Consider the following 21,056-nt stretch of genomic DNA (forward strand, 5'->3'; position numbering starts at 1 on the left):
CCACTAGTGGTGGCACAATGGATATAGCGTTGACCTAGGACACTAAGGTTTCAGGTTCAGAACCTGAGGTTGCCGGCTTGAGCGCAAGCTCATCTGGCTAGAGTTTGGGTTCATCACCATGAATCCAAAGGTTGCTGGCTTGAGCAAGGAGTCACTGGCTCAGCTGAAGCACCCTCACTGTCCGCCTGCAGACACACATGAGAAGCAGTCAATGAATAAAGTGATTCAACTATGAGTTGATGCTTCTCTTCTCTCTCCCTTTCTGCCCCCCCAAAAGACGACTTTATTAGGCAACCCACAGTTGCAGAGAGAGTATATATTTTTATATTGACCATGGATGCCTGTGGCTTTGCATGAAGCTGTATTAACCATTGATACCTTCCTTTATTATTTTAAATTGTTGTAAAATATTCATAACAAAATTTATCATTAGAGTCATTTTTTCATGCACAATTTCGTGGCATTAAGTACGTTCATAGTGTTGTCCTGCTATCACCACTATACATATCCAGCACTTTTTATCATCCCAAACACTAACTGTGTACTCACTAAATAATAAACTTCTCCCAATAAAAATAATATATATTTTGTATTGGGGTGATGATGCATACATTAAAATTTCTAGTTTTCTGAAAATTGAAAGTTGTTTTTGTTCATAGGAATGTTAAATATGAAAGTTTACACTGTTTCTTACTCTTTATAGATACTCACTTTCAATAATTTTGTGTATGCAAGTGTATTTTTTTGTATATTATGCCATTATATTACTTAGAGAAATGGGTTAATACTATATATATTCTCTTGTAATTTTCTATTAAACATAAAAACAATCTTTGATAGCTTTCCATGTTATAGTATATTTCTATTTTTTCTGTTTTATATTTATAGTTCCTTGTTATACTAGAATTTATTTTACCAATTCCTTATTGCTAAACATTGGTCTTGTCCTCAGTTTTTTAGTTTTACAAACAGTGCTTCAGTGAGCTTCTTGTGGATATGTCTTTATGCATTTATGCAAGTGTTATTTCAGAAAAGGTCTTATTATTTTTTCCTGCAGATGTTATGGAAGCAGATTCACAATTACCCAATGTTTAACCTCCTTATGGAAATTGACTCCTATATGTTCGCATGTGTGAATCAAACTGCTGTATATGAGGAGCTTGAAGATGAAACAAGAAGACTCTGTGATGTCAGACCTTTTCTTCCAGTTCTCAAATTAGTGACAAGAAGTTGTGATCCAGGGGAGAAATTAGACTCAAAAATTGGAGTCCTTATAGGAAAAGGTAATTTTTAAAAATTGAGCGTGAATTCTTAAAATGTCTTTTGCTATATATACAAACATGTAGTAAGTATGATCTAAAACATTGCTTTGCAAAGTGTGGTCCATGGACCAATGCTGCTCTGTAAATTGGGAACCCAATACCTGAGGCAAGTACAGAAATCAGGAGCAACTGTTTAGAAATTCCTCTAGCAATGTGATATTGCCACAATATCCAAGGCCTTGTATTTTGTATAGTTTTTTCTTTTTCAGTGACTTATTTTTATTTTACAGATATACTGGTTTTTGAGAAATTGCAAAGAAAATATTGCTCATTTGCCTCAGATAGTCTGAGAAGCCCCTTCCTAGGACATACTGAACTAACTGCCCTGTACTGTGAACATAATTTATATACAACTCTCTACAATAACCAAGACTTTATGCTGATAAGTTTCCATAAGTAACACATATTATTGAAAGATTTTTTTCTATACTAAAGTTATCTTTAAGAAGTTAATTTGGTACTAAGTCAAGTTATGGCATGTCTAAATTATTCTTTACAGGTTATTTTCAGGGAGAATTGTGAATAACAAAATAAAAACCATGGAGGAGTCTCTCTTCTATAGTAGTCGTAGGTGTCTCAGAGGCCAGTGGTACACTATCAATATTTTGCATTGGACAAGACACTAACTTGAAGTGGGTACTCTAAAGGGGCTATGGAGGAGGAGAGTTGGAAGCTTAAATGTAAAACCAAAAAATCCATTGGAGGTTATTGGATCTGGATTGGCTACCTGTATTGACCAAATTTACTATTAGAGGATAATATAGTACCATCCCCTTTAAGAAAGTAAATATCTTAAATCTAATATAGCACCATCCCTTCTGAGAACCATCCCATTTAAGATAATACTCTTTGATCTTGACCTAAAGTAATTTAGGCTACCTGATGATTATACCATATTTCCCCATGGATAAGATGCACCTTAATTTTGGGGCCTGAAATTTGGAGAGAAAAAAAAGTATTACATAAAGTTACTGAACTCAAGTTTTATTCATCATAAAATTCATACAACCCCTCATCACTGTCAAAACTCCCATCCATTAGCTTGTCCTCATCTGTGTCTGATGACAAATCACTGTCTTCTGCAATGAGCACAAAAACAAGTGTGAAAAAGCAGGAAATGCAAGTAAAACATTTACAACCACTGTATAAGATGCACCCAGTTTTTAGACCCCAAATTTTTTGAAAAAGGGTGTATCTTATACATGGGTAGTATGAGACTGAACTCTTCCCTTTGAATACCTAAAACAACAACCTGTTGATTCAGTAAATGACATCCTGTTCTTTAAAACTGTTTGATTACTTCAAAAAAAAGTTAGGCCCTGGCCAGTTGGCTCAGTGTGGAAGTCCCGAGTTTGATTCCCGGCCAGGAAACAGGAGAAGTGCCCATTTGCTTCTCTACCCTTCCCCCTCTACTTTCTCTCTATCTCTCTCTTGCCCTTCCACAGCCAAGGCTTCATTGGAGCAAAGTTGGCCCGGGTGCTGAGGATGGCTCCATGGCCTCTGCCTCAGGCGGCAGAATGGCTCCAGTTGCAAGGGAGCAATGCCCCAGATGGGCAGAGCATCGCCCCCTAGTGGGCATGCCGGGTAGATCCCTGTTGGGTGCATGAAGGTGTCTGTATCTCTGCCTCCCCACTTCTCACTTCAGAAAAATACAAAAAAATAAAATAAAATATTTGATTGGGCCTTGGCTGGTTTGCACAGTGGATAGAACATACAGTGTGTATACATTCTGGGCTCGATCCCAGTCAGGGCACACATGAGAAGCGACCATCTGCTTTTCTTTCCCTCTCTTTCTCCCTTCTTTCTCTTTTTCCTTCTTGCAGCCAGTGGCTCGAAAGGTTTAAGTATTGGCTGTGGACACTGAGGATAGCTCGGTTAGTTCAGGCATCAACCTCAGGCCTGAGGATAGCTCAGTTGATTCTAGCATTGGCCCTAGAGTGGATCTTGGTCAGGGCACGTGCAGGAGTCTCTCTCTCTCTCTTTATTATCAACTGAGAGACAGGGAGGCAGAGAGACAGACTCCCGCATGTGTCCCGACCGGGATCTACCTGGCAAGCCCCCTACAGCTTGATGCTTTGCCCATCTGGGGCCACTGCTCCATTGCTTGGCAACTGAGCTATTTTAGCACCTGAGGTGAGGCTCCTCAGTGCCTGGGGTCAACTTGCTTGAACCATTTGAGCCATGGCTGCAGGAGAGGAAGCGAGAGAGAGATAGAGAGGGAGAAAGGAAGGGGGGGTGGAAAAGCAGAAGGTTGCTTCTCCTGTGTGCCCTGACTGGGAATCAAACCTGGGACCTACACACACTGGGCCAACAATCTACTGCTGAGCCAACCAGCCTTCTATCTCTCCTCCTCTCTCTCTCTTTTTTTTTTTCTCAATTTTTAAAAAAAAATTTTTATTTATTTTTTTACAGAGACAGAGAAAGAGTCAGAGAGAGGGATAGACAGGGACAGACAGACAGGAATGGAGAGAGATGAGAAGCATCAATCATTAGTTTTTCATTGCACCTTGCAACACCTTAGTTGTTCATTGATTGCTCTCTCATATGTGCCTTGACTGTGGGCCTCCAGCAGACTGAGCAACCCCTTGCTGGAGCCAGCGACATTGGGTTCAAGCTGGTGGGCTCTTGCTCAAACCAGATGAGCCAACGCTCAAGCTGGCGATCTCAGGGTCTCGAACCTGGGTCCTCTGCATCCCAGTCCGACGCTCTATCCACTGCACCACCGCCTGGTCGGGCTCTCCTCCTCTCTCTTAAAAAAAGAAAAAATATTAGAAGATAGTTTGCTTTCGGCAATAGTTTTTCTGCTATTAAAAAAGTATAATTAGGCCTAACCAGGTGGTGGCGCAGTGGATAGAGCGTCGGACTGGGACGCGAGGACCCAGGTTCAAGACCCTGAGGTCGCTAGCTTGAGTGCGGGCTCATCTGGTTTGAGCAAAGCTCACCAGCTTGGACCCAAGGTCGCTGGCTCGAGCAAGGAAGGGGTTACTCGGTCTGCTGAAAGCCCACGGTCAAGGCACATATGAGAAAGCAATCAATGAACAACTAAGGTGTAGCAAGGAAAAACTGATGATTGATGCTTCTCATCTCTCTCTGTTCCTGTCTGTCCGTCCCTATTTATCCCTCTCTTGGACTCTCTGTCTCTGTAAAAAAAAAAAAAAAGTATAATCACATACTCTCTCTCTCTCTCTTTCTCTCTCTCTCTCTCTCTCTCTCTCTCTCTCTATATATATATATATATATATATATATATATATATTTTTTTTTTGTATTTTTCTGAAGCTAGAAACCGGGGGAGACAGACAGACAGACTCCCATATGCGTCCGACCCGGATCCACCTGGCACGCCCACCAGGGGGCGACGCTCTGCCCACCAGGGGGCGTCACTCTGTTGCGACCAGAGCCACTCTAGCGCCTGGGGCAGAGGCCAAGGAGCCATCCCCAGCGCCCGGGCCATCTTTGCTCCAGTGGAGCCTCGGCTGCGGGAGGGGAAGAGAGAGACAGAGAGGAAGGAGCGGGGGAGGGGTGGAGAAGCAGATGGGCGCTTCTCCTATGTGCCCTGGCCGGGAATCGAACCCGGGACTTCTGCACGCCAGGCCGACGCTCTACCACTGAGCCAACCTGCCAGGGCCTATTTTGTTTTTATATATCAATGGACTTAGGAGAAAGCATTTGTTTTATTTTCTAATGCTCCAAAGATTTTTATAGGCTGTTTTTTTTTTTCATTAAAAATTTTTTTTTCATTTGAACTTAAGAATATATGGGAAAGTAGAAGAATAAAAAATCACTTATAGGCTTTTATCATCTAGGATAAGAATATCTACTTACAATATTTTGATATAGCTAGAATATTTGGTAATACAAAAGGTTAGCACCACAGAGATACTTTCTTTGACAAACAGGTGTCTTTTTAAAATTTATCATCTTTTTCAAACTTAGATCACTGTGTTCTTCTTCTGGTCTTGATTTCCAAAACATGGATTTATTATCTACTGTTACCTCTACTGAAGCTTGCCAAATTTAAATAAAAATATAGGTGATCCAAATATTACATATGATATACTTATGCTAAAAAACCATTCATTGTTTACCTAAAATAGAAATAGAATTGAGCATGCTGGTTTTCTTTTCTTAAGTTTGGCAAATCTGAGTTTACCTCACCATAGCACAGGAATTGTGTGTGTGTGTGTGTGTGTGTGTGTGAGAGAGAGAGAGAGAGAGAGAGAATTGGATTTCTCTTTCTATAAACAATGCATTATAATTCACTCAGAATCATTAACTTACTGTGTGATTTTATTTTCACAGTGTTCCTTGCAATTTGAATGATCAAGATGTAAGGAATGTTTGAGCTGCATTAAATTAAGTAGTTTATAAACTTTTAATTATTCATAAATTATACTTTAGATCTTCAGCATCTCTAAAAAAACTGGTGTTTTGCTCATGTATACAGATTTAAATGTTAACATTTAGGAAGTGAGTCTGTTTTAATATTTTAGAATGAATTTTCACTTTAAATACCTAACAAGTCAATTTTTGCAGAAGCTGATTTGTATTTCATGACTAAAACCGTGGCTTGGTGAGGTCATGCCTCCTGGGAAAACAATAAACAATTATTTCAGTTTAACTTCAGGAACAAATGTGCTGCTTCCTCCTCCCCAAAGAAAACAACGAAATTTTACAGATATAACTGCCTGATGGGTCTAAAAATACCTTCTCTTACATATGATGTGCCTAATCATTTTATTTTCTATGTTTAATTCTAAATTATTATTTTGAGAGCAGCTATTTGGGTTCTGATTATTCTCTGTAGTGAAGGTACATGTCATGCTTGAGTTAATTTCTCCAAATACCTAGTATTTGGAGAGTAGTAAATCTTGATATCAATGGACTTAGGAGAAAGCATTTGTTTTATTTTCTAATGCTCCAAAGATTTTTATAGGCTGTTTTTTTTTTTCATTAAAAAAAACAGTTTGATTTACTACTAGAGTGTTTTATCAGCATTCTTACAAAAAGCATTTGAAAATTCCCTAATTTCCCCTGATTTATCATAGCATATCTTAAAGTGAAGGAAACATAATCTGCTGGATTTTAACAATATGTTTAGTATGAAGAAATTGTTCATGTAATACTTATTTTAATATTAAAAATTATATTTTACTCTAAACTACATAGCATTAAATTTTAAGTTTGGTCATCACATTTTCTTACTGGAAAACATGTAAGAAATTAACTAGGTTTAAAATTAAATTACTTAGCTTAACTTCTTATTTTTGGTAGTTTCTATTTTTTTTTAAAATTTATTTTTATTTTTATAAATAATTTTATTTTTTTAATGGGGTGACATCAATAAATCAGGATACATATATTCAAAGATAACAAGTCCAGGTTATCTTGCCATTCAATTATGTTGCATACCCATCACCCAAAGTCAGATTGTCCTCTGTCACCTTCTATCTTGTTTTCTTTGTGCCCCTCCCCACCCCCTTTCCCTCTCCCATTCCCCCCTTCCCCCCGTAACCACCACACTCTTATCAATGTCTCTTAGTTTCACTATTATGTCCCACCTACGTATGGAATAATACAGTTCCTGGTTTTTCCTGATTTACTTATTTCGCTTCGTATCATGTTATCAAGATCCCACCATTTTGCTGTAAATGTTCCGATGTCATCATTTCTTATGGCTGAGTAGTATTCCATAGTGTATATGTGCCACATCTTCTTTATCCAGTCATCTATTGATGGGCTTTTTGGTTTCCATGTCCTGGCCACTGTGAACAATGCTGCAATAAACATGGGGCTGCATGTGTCTTTACGTATCAATGTTTCTGAGTTTTTGGGATATATACCCAGTAGAGGGATTGCTGGGTCATAAGGTAGTTCTATTTTCAGTTTTTTGAGGAACCACCATACTTTCTTCCATAATGGTTGTACTACTTTACATTCCCACCAACAGTGTATGAGGGTTCCTTTTTCTCCACAGCCTCTCCAACATTTGCTATTACCTGTCTTGCTAATAACAGCTAATCGAACAGGTGTGAGGTGGTATCTCATTGCTGTTTTGATTTGCATTTCTCTAATAGCTAAAGAAGATGAGCATCTTTTCATATATCTGTTGGCCATTTGTATTTCTTCCTGGGAGAAGTGTCTATTCATATCCTCTTCCCATTTTTTTATTGGATTGTTTGTTTGTTTGTTTATTGTTGAGTTTTATGAGTTCTTTGTATATTTTGGATATTAGGCCCTTATCTGAACTGTTGTTTGAAAATATTTCCCATTTAGTTGGCTTTCTGTTTATTTTGTTATCAGTTTCTCTTGCTGAGCAAAAACTTCTTAGTCTGATGTAGTCCCATTCATTAATTTTTGCCTTCACTTCTCTTGCCTGTGGAGTCAAATTCATAAAATGCTCTTTAAAACCCAGGTCCCTGAGTTGAGTACCTATGTCTTCTTCTATGTACTTAACTGTTTCAGGTCTTATGTTTAGATCTTTGATCCATTTTGAGTTAATTTTTGTACAGGGGGAGAGACTGTAGTCCAGTTTCATTCTTTTGCATGTGGCTTTCCAGTTTTCCCAGCACCATTTATTGAAGAGGCTTTCTTTTCTCCATTGTGTGTTGTTGGCCCCTTTATCAAAAATTATTTGACTATATATATGTGGTTTTATTTCTGGACTTTCTATTCTGTTCCATTGGTCTGAGTGTCTATTTTTCTGCCAATACCATGCTGTTTTGATTGTCGTGGCCCTATAATATAGTTTGAAGTCAGGTATTGTAATGCCCCCAGCTTCATTCTTTTTCTTTAGGATTGCTTTGGCTATTTGGGGTTTTTTATAGTTCCATATAAATCTGATGATTTTTTGCTCTATTTCTTTAAAAAACGTCATTGGAAGTTTGATGGGAATTGCATTAAATTTGTATATTGCTTTGGGTAATATAGCCATCTTGATTATATTTATTCTTCCTAGCCAAGAACAAGGTATATTCTTCCATCTCATTATATCTTTTTCGATTTCCCTTAACAATGGTTTATAGTTTTCATTATATAAGTCCTTTACATTCTTTGTTATGTTTATTCCTAAGTATTTTATTTTTTTTGTTGCAATCGTGAAGGGGATTATTCTTTTGAGTTCGTTCTCAATTGTTTCATTGTTGGCATATAGAAAGGCTATTGACTTCTGTATGTTAATTTTGTATCCTGCGACTTGACTGTATTGGCTTATTGTTTCTAGTAGTCTTTTTGTGGATTCTTTGGGGTTTTCGATGTATAGGATCATATCATCTGCAAAAAGTGATACCTTTACTTCTTCTTTTCCGATATGGATGCCTTTTATTTCTTTGTCTTGTCTGATTGCTCTGGCTAGAACCTCTAGTACCACATTAAGTAAGAGTGGAGAGAGTGGACAACCCTGTCTTGTTCCTGATTTAAGGGGGAAAGCCTTCAGTTTAGTGCCATTTAATATGATGTTAGCTGATGGTTTATCATATATGGCCTTTATCATGTTGAGATATTTTCCTTCTATACCCATTTTGTTGAGAGTCTTAAACATAAAATTGTGTTGTATTTTATCGAAAGCCTTTTCTGCGTCTATTGATAAGATCATGTGGTTTTTGTTCTTTGTTTTGTTGATATGGTGTATTACATTAACCGTTTTACGTATGTTGAACCATCCTTGAGATTCTGGGAAGAATCCCACTTGATCATGATGTATTATTTTTTTAATATGTTGTTGTATTCGATTTGCTAGTATTTTGTTTAGTATTTTAGCATCTTGGTCTGTAGTTTTCTTTTTTTGTGCCATCCTTGCCTGGTTTTGGTATGAGGGTTATGTTGGCCTCATAAAATGTGTTTGGAAGTATTGCTTCTTCTTCAATTTTTTGGAAGACTTTCAGTAGAATAGGAACCAAGTCTTCTTTGAATGTTTGATAAAATTCGCTGGTATAGCCGTCAGGGCCTGGACTTTTATTTTGGGGGAGGTTTTTAATGGTTTTTTCTATTTCTTCTCTACTGATAGGTCTGTTTAGGCTTTCTGCTTCTTCTTGACTCAGTCTAGGAAGGTTGCATTGTTCTAGGAATTTATCCATTTCTTCTAGGTTGTTGAATTTAGTGGCATAAAGTTTTTCATAGTATTCTACAATAATTCTTTGTATATCTACAGTGTCCGTGGTGATTTCTCCTCTTTCATTTTGGATTTTGTTTATATGAGTTCTTTCTCTTTTTTCCTTGGTAAGTCTTGCCAAAGGTTTGTCAATTTTGTTGATCTTTTCAAAGAACCAGCTCCTTGTTCTATTAATTTTTTCTATAGTTTTTCTGTTCTCTAATTCATTTATTTCTGCTCTGATTTTTATTATCTCCTTTCTTCGGCTGGTTTTGGGTTGTCTTTGTTCTTCTTTTTCTAGTTCCTTAAGGTGTGAAGTTAAGTGGTTCACTTGGGCTCTCTCTTGTTTGTTCATATATGCCTGAAGTGATATGAACTTCCCTCTTATCACTGCTTTTGCTGCATCCCATAGATTCTGATATGTCGTATTGTCATTTTCATTAGTCTGTATATATCTTTTGATCTCTGCACTTATTTCTTCTTTGACCCATTCATTTTTAAAAGTATGTTGTTTAGTTTCCACATTTTTGTGGGATTTTTTCCCTCTTTTTTGCAGTTGAATTCTAGTTTCAAGGCTTTATGATCATAAAATATGCTTGGTACAACTTCAATTTTTCTGAATTTGCTGATGTTGTTTTTGTGGCCCAACATATGGTCAATTCTTGAGAATGATCCATGTTTTCTCCATGTACACTGGAGAAAAATGTATACTCAGTCACTTTGGGATGAAATGTCCTGTAGATGTCTATCATATCCAGGTGCTCTAGTGTTTTGTTTAAGGCCACTATGTCTTTGTTGATTCTCTGTTTGGATGACCGATCTAGAGCCGTCAGCGGTGTATTGAGGTCTCCAAGTATGATTGTGTTTTTGTAAGTTTTTGTTTTAAGGTCAATAATTAGCTGTCTTATATATTTTGGTGCTCCTTGGTTTGGTGCATATATATTAAGAATTGTTATGTCTTCTTGATTCAGTGTCCCCTTAGCCATTATGAAATGGCCATTTTTGTCTCTGAGTACTTTTCCTGTCTTGTAGTCAGCATTATCCGATATGAGTATTGCTACACCTGCTTTTTTTTGGATGTTATTTGCTTGGAGTATTGTTTTCCAGCCTTTCACTTTGAATTTGTTTTTATCCTTGTTACTTAGATGAGTTTCCTGTAGGCAGGATACAGTTGGATTTTCTTTTTTAATCCATTCTGCTACTCTGTGCCTTTTTATTGGTGAGTTTAATCCGTTTACATTTAGTGTAATTATTGATACTTGTGAGTTCCCTATTGCCATTTTATATCTTGCTTTCTGTTAGTTTTGTGTCTTGTTTGATCCTTCTCTTTCGTTTTTCTATCTTTTGTTTTTATTTGGTTGTATTCCATACATCTTTCCTCTGTTGCTATCTTTTTTATCTTATGTGCTTCTGTGGTGGTTTTTTCAATGGTGGTTACCTTTAAGTAATGAAAAGGGTCCCTACCCTGTTCATTGTAGCGAACTATTTTGTGAGTACTTTTGCACTCCATCGTCCTTTGCTACTGTTAATCTCCATCTTCTCCCCCTCTTTCTTTTTGTTGTTGTCACAGTTTAAATTTGGTTTTATTGTGTTCTTCTTGGAGCTTTTACTTGTGGCTCTGTTTTTTTTTTTTGTTCTTTGTATCTGATTGGAGAACCCCCTTTAGTAATTCCTGTAGTGGAGGTTTTCTGATGATAAATTCCCTCATCTTTTCTGTATCTGTGAATGTTTTTATTTCTCCTTCATATTTGAAGGATAGCTTTGATGGGTATAGTATTTGTGGCTGAAAGTTCCTCTCTTTCAGGACTTTAAATATTGGGGTCCACTCTCTTCTAGCTTGTAGAGTTTCTGCTGAGAAATCTGATGATAATCTAATGGGCCTTCCTTTATATGTTGTATTCTTCTTTTCCCTGGCTGCCTTGAGAATTTTTTCTTTGCTGTTGGTTTGTGTCAATTCCATTATGATATGCCTTGGAGTAGGTTTGTTGGGGTTAAGAAAACTCGGAGTTCTGTTTGCTTCTTGAACTTGAGGCTTTAGTTCTTTCCACAGGCTTGGGAAGTTATCATCTATTATTTGTTTGAGTATGTTCTCCATTCCATTTTCTCTCTCTTCTCCCTCTGATATACCTATTATTCTTATGTTATTCTTTTTGATGGAGTCAGATAATTCTTGTAGGGCTATCTCATTTTTTTAAATTTTTGAGTCTCTTTCTTCTTCTCTCTGTTGTGCCTCCAGTTGCTTGTCTTCTATTTCACTAATCCTCTCTTCTATCTGACCTGTTCTATTAGCTAAGCTTGTTACTTCGTTTTTTAGCTCGTGAATTGAGTTTTTCATCTCTGTTTGATTTGTTTTTATAGTTTCAATTTCCTTGGACATATATTCTTTGTGTTCATTGAGTTGTTTTCTGAGATCCCTGAATTGTCTTTCTGTGTTTTCTTGTATATCTCGGAGGATTTTTAGGTTTTCTATCTTGAATTCTCTGTCATTTAGCTCCAAGGTTTCCAATATATTAAATTTTTTCTCCATAGATTTTTCCTCATCTAGCTGTGTTACCTCTCTTTCTTTTGTATCCATGATATTCGATTTTCTCTTCCTTAATGGCATCTGAGGGTGGTTTTGTTGATAGTATTAATGAGATTTAATATAGAATAAAAAGTTAAAAAAAATAATAATAAAAAAAATTAAAAATCGGAAAGAGTTGTTTTTTTTAAAAAAAAATTAATAATGAAATAAAGAAAAATAAAATAAAATAAAAATTTTTAATAAAGGAAATTATTCCCCCCCTCCTTTTTTCCTCTCCTCTCCTCTCCCCTCTTTTGTGAGAAAAGTCTTGTGGTGAACTGTGAATTATAACAAACAGTGCCTGTGATGTAGGGCCTGAATTGGGGAAAAGTAATAAAGGGGCAAAAAAAAAAAAAAAAAAAAAGAAAAAAAGAAAAACGAAAAAGAGAAAAAAGAAAAAAATAGAGCGTATGGACTCACAAAAAGCAAATAAGGAAAAAATTTGGGTCAAGAATAAAATGATTTGCTTTTAGGTGTTGGTTGTCTAAGAGTTATGATGAGAGGAATAAGAGGAAAACGGAAAAATGGGGGGACAATTTAAAAAATTACTATTGTATTTAGTGGAACAAGAACTAGATAAAATGGAGAGCCAGGGATGGGAGCACTGCTAGTGAGTTAAAAAGGTGAAGTAAAAACCCCCCAAAATGCCACAAACATAAGTTTGAGTCCCAGATAAGATAATTTGTTTGTTATTGAGGTTTGAATGAGAGGAGATGTAAAGGAGAAAGGAAGAAACTAATATAGAGGGAGAAAAGAAAGAGAGAGAGAGAAAAAAAGAGGGAACCAATAAAAGAAGAAAAAAGAAAGGAGAGAGAGAGAGTTAAGGGTTTTGGAGTGCAACCCTCATAGAGAGAAAGGAAGAGAAGAGAAAAAATAATGGGAGATGTAACACTTATGGGTAGTGTAGTTCAAGGAGAGGAGAGAGTAAGACCGGCAGAGAGTTAATCGGCCAAATTGGAGGAGGAAAAAAAGTATCAAGAATGAAGATAAGAGAAACAAACGAACAAATATAATAAAATGGGATAGGTTATAAAGTCTGCAGATTATTCTTGATTTTGAGAGGTTATCTTCTTGCTTTTTCTTTTCTCTCCCTCTTCCTGGTCGGTGACTCTGTACCCCGGGTTCTGCCCCTTTGGCACGCTCAGGTAGATGTTTGCAGTTGATAAGTCTCTATGGCGATGTCATGTATTGTGCTTTAGTCTCGTTGGCAGTCGAGGCTCGTTAGCATTTATAGGCTCCGACAGTGAGAGAGTCCGTGTTCCTGGAGCCTTTCTCCTAGTCTTTCCTTCCTCAATTAGTAGCCTGATAATCCAGCTATGGGGTTGCTGCTGCCTCTGCCTCTGCCTGGATAGTAAGAGGCTCAAGGAGCTGGCAACTCCCCACTCTATTTCCACTCAGCACAGGGCTCTGGGTAAGTCTCAGTCAGTCAGAGCTGCTAGCATAATCAGGGGGGCTTTCTGCCCACTCAAAGACTTCTGGCTCTGTCTGCCACTCTGTCCGGTAACACAGGTGGGCGCCCACTTCCGGGGCGCTTGGAGGAAACTCTCACTCACTGGCTGCGCACGCAGACCAGGATATCCGGCCAGCAGTCTCACGCTCTGAGTGAAACCCCCAACCGCAGGGAAAAGTTGCAGCGTTGGAATTGAGTCTCGCTTTGTCCCCATGCGCGGCTTTTGCAAGGCGCTGGGGCGGCCCGAGATTCCACTTTGGCCCACACAAAGGCCCCTGACTCTGCCCCTCTGTGCGATAACACAGGCGCACACTGCCGAGGCACTCGTAGGAATCTCTCATTCACTATCTGCGCGCGCAAACCAGGATATGAGGCCGGCCGCATTTCCCTCTGAGTGAAACCCGCTCCAGCACGGAAAATTTCCACCATTGGAAATTTTCACTCCCTCCCGTGCATGGCTTTCCCAGGGCGCTGGGGCTGCCCAGAGATTCTGCCCTTGGCCCACAGAAAGGCCTCTGACCCTGCCTCTCTGTGGGGCAACACGGGCACCCACTCTCGGGGCCTAGGAAGAAATCTCTCGCCCACTAACTGCGCGCATGCCGACCAGGAGACCGGGTAAAATGGCCGCCCCACTTGTCTTTCTTTGTTTGGGTTTGGCGTGAGTGTTAGCTTGTATTGCCCGGGTTGCCACAGGATCAATTTTTCCTCGGCTTGGATCTCCGTGCCACAGCCTGGTTCGGCCGTTTGTGCCGCGGCCTGGATCTATTCACCCCCTTTGCCCGCCTCAGTTTCTATATTCACAGTTACCAGAGAAAGCCGCCCTGTTTAGGTTAGTGAGGAAGGCGGAGCATTTCTTACTCCCTATTTCCTTCGGGGTTTGGTTATATATTTAGCCAATTTTTCACTCGACCATACCTTTGGGTGTATTGCGAAGCATCTGGAGGCTCCAAGTATAGGTTTTTCTGTTTCTGGTTGAAGATCTTGTTGAGTTTTGGGGGAGATTTATCGGTATCGCTTCCTACCCCGCCATTACTCTGACGTCATCTCTAAAAATTTATTTCTTGATTTTAAGAGAGAGAAGAGAGAGCAAGTCTATTTGTTGTTTCATTGAATTATGCATTCATTCATTGGTTGATTCTTGTATATGCCCTGGTTGAGGATCAAACCTTCTCTGTTGACATATAGGGATGACGCTGTAACCAACTGACTACCTGTCCTCGGCAGACTTACATTTAAAAAATTAATTTTCCAATTACAGTTGACATACACTGTTATATTCATTCTTGGTCTACAACATAGTGATTAGACATTTATATACCGTACGAAGTACTCGCTCCAATTAGTCTACTACCCATCTGACACCATACATAGTTATTAAATTATTATTGACTATATTCCCTATGCTGTACTATATATTCCTGTGTCTATTTTTATAACTGGCACTTTACACTTAATCCCTTTCACATTTTTTACCTACTCACCACCCCAGTCTGCCCTCCTATCTGGTGACCATCTATTTGTTCTCTGTATCTGTGAGTTTGTTTCTGTTTTTTTTCTCATTTATTTTGTTTTGTAGATTCCACACATAAGTGAGTAATGTGGTATTTGTTTTTCTCGACTTATTTTACTTAATACACTCTAGGTCCATCCATGTTGGCACAAATGTAAGACTATTCCTTTTTACAGCCAAATAATATTCCATTATATATATGTACCACATGTTCTTTGTCTATTTTTCTTTCTATTTACACTTAGGTTGCCTCCATATTTTGGCTATTTTAAATAATACTGCAGTGAACATAGAGGTGCATATATCTTTCTGAATTATTATTTTGAATTTCTTTGTATAAATACCTAGAAGTGGAAATGCTGAGTTATAAGGTAGTTCTAATTTTTTTTTTTTTAATTGAGAGGCAAGGAGGCAGGAATGCAGAGAGATAGACTCCCACCTGTGTCCTGATTAGGGTCCACCTGGCAAGCCCCCTACAGCGCAATGCTCTGCCCATCCGGGGCCACTGCTTCGTTGCTCAGCAACCAAACTATTTCAGCGTCTTAGGCAAGGCCATGGAGCCATCCTCAGCACCAGGGCCAATTTGGTCAAACCATTTGAGCCGTTGCTGTGGAAGGGGAGGAGGGAGAGAGAAAGAGGACATGAAGGGATGGAGAAGCAGATGGTCAGTTTTCCTATGTCCCCTAACTGGGAATCAAATCTGGGACTTCCACTCACTGGGCCAACACTGTACTACTGAGCCATCCGGCCAAAGACAGTATTTTATTCTTTTTGATGCAACTGTAAATTGGATTGTATTTTTAATTCCTCTTTCTGATAACTTATTGGCATATAAAAATGCAGCCAATTTCTGAGTATTTATTTTGTATCCTGCTACTTGACTGAATTCATTTATTAGTTGTAATAGTTCTTTTGTGGAATCTTTAGGGTTCTCCCTGTATAGTACAGTGGTGCCTTGACACACGAGCACTTTAAATCACAAGCAATTTGAGAGACAAGCAGTCGATTGCGGAAGGTTTTATATTTGAATCACGAGCTTCTGCCACCCTCCACTAGTTGGCCTGCGGAATGTTCTGAAAGGAGGAAGAAACAAACTTCTGTGGAAGGGTTTTTGTTGAAATGGCCTCTAAGTGAAAGTGAGAAAGTGTGGCGAAAAAGCCCAAAGTCAGTGAAGAAAATGATGATGATTAGCAAAGTAAAAAAATAGCAAGTAGGTTTAGTGATAAAGTTACATATCATACTAGTGTGTAAGTTAAAATTTATAATTAAATGTAGCATTAAGTATGTAGAGGGTAAGTTATGTTAAGTGATAGCGCACCAAATGGAAACCTCCTCCGCCAGTCTGCTCCCCCTCCACCAGCTTCTTCGCCCAACCTTGAAGGTAAATACACTTCATAAACCAGTTTATGTCTTTACATTCTCTCTTATGTATATATATACCATATTTTTCGCTTCATAAGATGCACTTGACCATAAGACACACCTAGGGTTTTAAGGAGAAATACAAGAAAAAGATATTCTGAACCAAATGGTGTGTTAAAATATTTAATAAAATACTGTATTTTTCACTCCGTAAGACACACAGGCATTTTTCCCTCCACTTTTGGGGGGAAAAGAGTGCGTCTAATGGAGCCAAAAATACCGTATTTGTTATTTATAAAGTACATTTTCTTATTTAAAAGTATATAAAACAGGCCTGACCTGTGGTGGCGCAGTGGATAAAGCGTCGACCTGGAATGCTGAGGTCGCTGGTTCAAAACCCTGGGCTTGCCTGGTCAAGGCACATATGGGAGTTGATGCTTCCTGCTACTCCCTTCTCTCTCTTTCTCTCTAAAAATGAGTAAGTAAAATCTAAAATAAAAATGCCTTCTTAAAAAGAAAGCATATAAAACAAAATTTGTGTGATTTTTTGGGGCCGGAGCAGATTAATTGCATTCTCATTAATTTAAATGGGGAAATTCGATTTGACACACAAGCAAATTGAGTCACGAGCTTGGCCGTGAAACGAATTAAACTCGTGTGTCAAGGCACCACTGTATTATTTCACCTGCAGATAATGACAGTTGTACCTTTTCCTTTCCAATTGTATACCTTTTCTTTTTCTTGTCTAATGGCTGTGGCTAGGACTTCAAAATATGTTGAATAAAATGGGGTGAAAGTGGACATTCTTGTCTTGTTTCTGATCTAAAAGAAAAACCTTTAAGCTTTTTACTATTGAGTATGATGTTAGTTGTGCATTTGTCATAAATAGCCTTTAGTGTGTTGAGGTATGTTCCCCTGTATCCATCCCCACTTGACTATAGTTATATCACAAGTGGATGATGGATTTTGTCCAGTGCTTTTTCTGTATCTACTGATATGATCATATGATTTATTTATTTTTATTTTTTTCCCGAAGCTGGAAATGGGGAGGCAGTCAGACAGACTCCCGCATGCGCCCGACTGGGTTCCACCCGGCATGCCCACCAGGGGCCGATGCTCTGCCCATCTGGAGCATTGCTCTGTTGCAACCAGAGCCATTCTAGTGCCTGAGGTAGAGGCCTTGGAGCCATCCTCAGCACCCGGGCCAACTTTGCTCCAATGGAGCCTTGGCTGCGGGAGGGGGAAGAGAGAGAGGAAGGAGAAGAGGAGGGGTGGAGAAGCAGATGGGCACGTCTCCTGTGTGCCCTGGCCGGGAATCGAACCAGGACTCCTGCACGCCAGGCTGACGCTCTACTGGATTAGACATTGCTTATAGTAGATAAATGGTAATTAAGAATTTAGTTTTGTTAGATTTATATATTAGGTACTCGTATCCTTTTTTTTATTTTTTATTTTTATTTTTATACAGAGAGAGGGACAGACAGGAACGAAGAGAGATGAGAAGCATTAATCAACAGTTTTTTGTTGGGACACCTTAGTTGTTCATTGATCGCTTTCTCATACGTGCCTTGACTGTGGGGCTACAGCAGACCAAGTAACCCCCCACTCAAGGCAGTGACCTTGGGTGCAAGCTGGTGAGCCTCACTCAAACCAGATGAGCCCATGCCCAAGCTGGCGACCTCGGGGTCTCGAACCTGGGTCCTCCGTATCACAATCCGACGCTCTATCCACTGCGCCACCACCTGGTCAGGCCGTATCCTTTTTCTTGCCTGTAATACTATTATCTGTGAATAAAAAGTTTGAATAGTGCTGGAGAAGAAGCTCTAAAATGCTACAGCTGGTATTTCTAATTAATTTCTATTGATAAGCTAATTTAGAATGCTGTGTTATTTCAGAACTAAACCTATCCAGGAAATCATATTGGACCCTCAAGATTTTACCTTCGCTGTATTATGCAACTTTAGCATTTTTATTTTTCTGTATTTAATATCACAAATTGATTCTAAATCAAATGTAAATATATTTTGACAGTGCAGTTAAGTCCTGTCTGGATAACCTTTGTTGACATGCATATATTCAAATAGTATTTTATGGCATATATTCAAATGATATGATTTTAATTAGCTTTATGGAACAAAAAGTAATAGCTTGCCTCACTTTGTTCCCCTACCCATCATTATGAAATGCTATTAAATTGTCATCTCAAGTATATTTTCAAAACAAAAATTTATATGTATATTAAATTCTTGCTTTCAAATGTACATAAAGGGAATTCTGGGAGACCCATTCTTTATATCTGCTTTTTAAATTTACTATCTCTAGAACTTTTAGCATAATCACTCATAGATCTATTTCACTCATTTTGTCACTTGTACAACTGTACATTGGTATATGGATATCTTTTTTTAAAGATTTTATTTATTGATTTTAGAGAGAGGAGAGAAAAAGAGGGGGAGGAGAGGGAAGCATCAACATGTAATAGTTGCCCCTCATATTTGCCGTGACTGGTCAAGGCCAGGGTTTCGAAACTGCGAGCCCAGCATTCGAGGTCAACACTATCCACTGCACCACACAAGTCAGGCTGGATATATCTTTTTTTTTAAACCAGGTCTCAATGATTAACTTTCCTTTTTTCCAGTTTTTAAATATTATAAAGAAAACCACACTGAACATTCTTGTACTGATGTCATGTTATTTGTATAATTATTTGCATGGATTTGTGGGAATAAAGATTAAATGAGAACAGACTATTTACTCAGAGCTTGCTATAGTAAAGAAATTACTCAAAATTAAAAAATATGTTTTAAAAAATGTGTTTAGGTCTGCATGAATTTGATGCCTTGAAGGATTCTGAAGTGAATGAATTCCGAATAAAAATGCGCAAATTCAGTGAGGAAAAGATTCAGTCACTCGTGGGATTGTCTTGGATTGACTGGCTAAAGCACACATATCCACCAGAGCATGAACCGTCTGTCCTTGAAAACTTAGAAGATAAACTTTATGGAGGAAAGCTCATTGTGGCTGTTCATTTTGAAAATTGTCAGGTAATGTAATATTATTTTAAATAATATTTTATAATCTGTTGCTTCTACCTGAATGCAGCTCCGGTCTCTGAGTAGCCTCTTACTTGACTAAGAAACATTACTACAAAGAACACTTTTGGACTTAAGATGGAAATATGTTTAAGATTTTAGTAATAAACTAAGATGATATATCCTTTGCTCATATGATTTTTTGATGCAATGGTATGTTAGTTTAGATCAGGGTCAGAAAACTGTACTGGTTTTTCTGTTTGTTTGTTTTTTAATTTTAATGGGGTGACATTGATAAATCAGGGTACATATTTTCAGAGAAAACATCTCCAGGTTATTTTGACATTTGATTATGTTGCATACCTATCACCCGAAGTTAAATTGTCTTCCGTCACCTTCTATCTGGTTTTCTCTGTGCTCCTCCCCCCCCCCCCAAATCCCATCCCTCCCCTTCCTCCCCCCCCCCCAACCACCACAATCTTGTCCATGTCTCTGAGTCATTTTGATGTCCCACCTATGTATGGAATCATATAGTTCTTAGTTTTTTCTGATTTACTTATTTCACTCCGTGTAATGTTATCAAGGTCCATCCATATTATTGTAAATGATCCGATGTCATCATTTCTTATGGCTGAGTAGTATTCCATAGTATATATGTACCAAAGCTTTTTAATCCACTCGTCCACTGACGGACACTTGGGCTGTTTCCAGATCTTTGCTATTATGAACAATGCTGCCATAAACATGGGGGTGCATTTCTCCTTTTGGAACAGTGCTATGGTGTTCTTAGGGTATATTCCTAAAAGTAGGATAGCTGGGTCAAAAGGCAGTTTGATTTTTAATTTTTTGAGGAATCTCCATACCGTTTTCCACAGTGGCTGCACCAGTCTGCATTCCCACCAGCAGTGCAGGAGGGTTCCCTTTTCTCCACATCCTCGCCAGCACTTACTCTGTGTTGTTTTGTTGATGAGCACCATTCTTACTGGGGTGAGGTGATATCTCATTGTGGTTTTAATTTGCATTTCTCTAATGATTAGTGACGTTGAGGATTTTTTCATATGCCTATTGGCCATCTGTATGTCCTCTTTGGAGAAGTGTCTATTCATTTCTTTTGCCCATTTTTTTTTTTTTTTTACTGGGACAGAGAGAGTGTCAGAGAGAGGGATAGACAGGGACAGACAGACAGGAACGGAGAGATGAGAAGCATCAATCATTAGTTTTTCATTGCGCATTGAGACACCTTAGTTGTTCATTGACTGCTTTCTCATATGTGCCTTGACCGCGGGCCTTCAGCAGACTGAGTAACCCCTTGCTCGAGCCAGCAACCTTGGGTCCAAGCTGGTGAGCCCTTGCTCGAACCAGTTGAGCCCGCGCTCAAGCTGGTGACTTCAAGGTCTCGAACCTGGTTCCTCGGCATCCCAGTCCGACGCTCTAGCCACTGCGCCATCACCTGGTCAGGCTCTTTTGCCCATTTTTTGATTGGACTGTTTGTCTTCCTGGTATTGAGTTTTACAAGTTCTTTATAAATTTTGGTTATTAATCCCTTATCAGACGTATTGTTGAATATGTTCTCCCATTGTGTAGTTTGTCTTTTTATTCTGTTCTTATTGTCTTCAGCTGTGCAAAAGCTTTTTAGTTTGATACAGTCCCATTTGTTTATCCTGTCTTTTATTTCACTTCCCTGTGGAGATAAATTGGCAAATATATTGCTGTGAGAGATGTCAGAGA

At 38.6% G+C, this 21,056-nt stretch overlaps 1 protein-coding gene across 4 annotated transcripts in view; it reads left to right on the top strand.

Moving 5' to 3' along the window:
- PIK3CB (phosphatidylinositol-4,5-bisphosphate 3-kinase catalytic subunit beta) overlaps positions 1-21,056 on the top strand; it is a 213,666-nt gene that overhangs the window by 99,214 nt on the left and 93,396 nt on the right. For all 4 annotated transcript variants that reach the window (XM_066352040.1, XM_066352039.1, XM_066352043.1 and 1 more), the window contains 2 exons: positions 1,058-1,283; positions 19,117-19,340. In XM_066352040.1, the coding sequence (XP_066208137.1) occupies positions 1,058-1,283; positions 19,117-19,340 (450 nt within the window). The remainder of the gene's footprint in view (positions 1-1,057; positions 1,284-19,116; positions 19,341-21,056) is intronic.

The sequence above is a fragment of the Saccopteryx leptura genome, chromosome 10 (assembly GCF_036850995.1).
Source record: "Saccopteryx leptura isolate mSacLep1 chromosome 10, mSacLep1_pri_phased_curated, whole genome shotgun sequence".
NCBI classification, from domain to species: domain Eukaryota; kingdom Metazoa; phylum Chordata; class Mammalia; order Chiroptera; family Emballonuridae; genus Saccopteryx; species Saccopteryx leptura.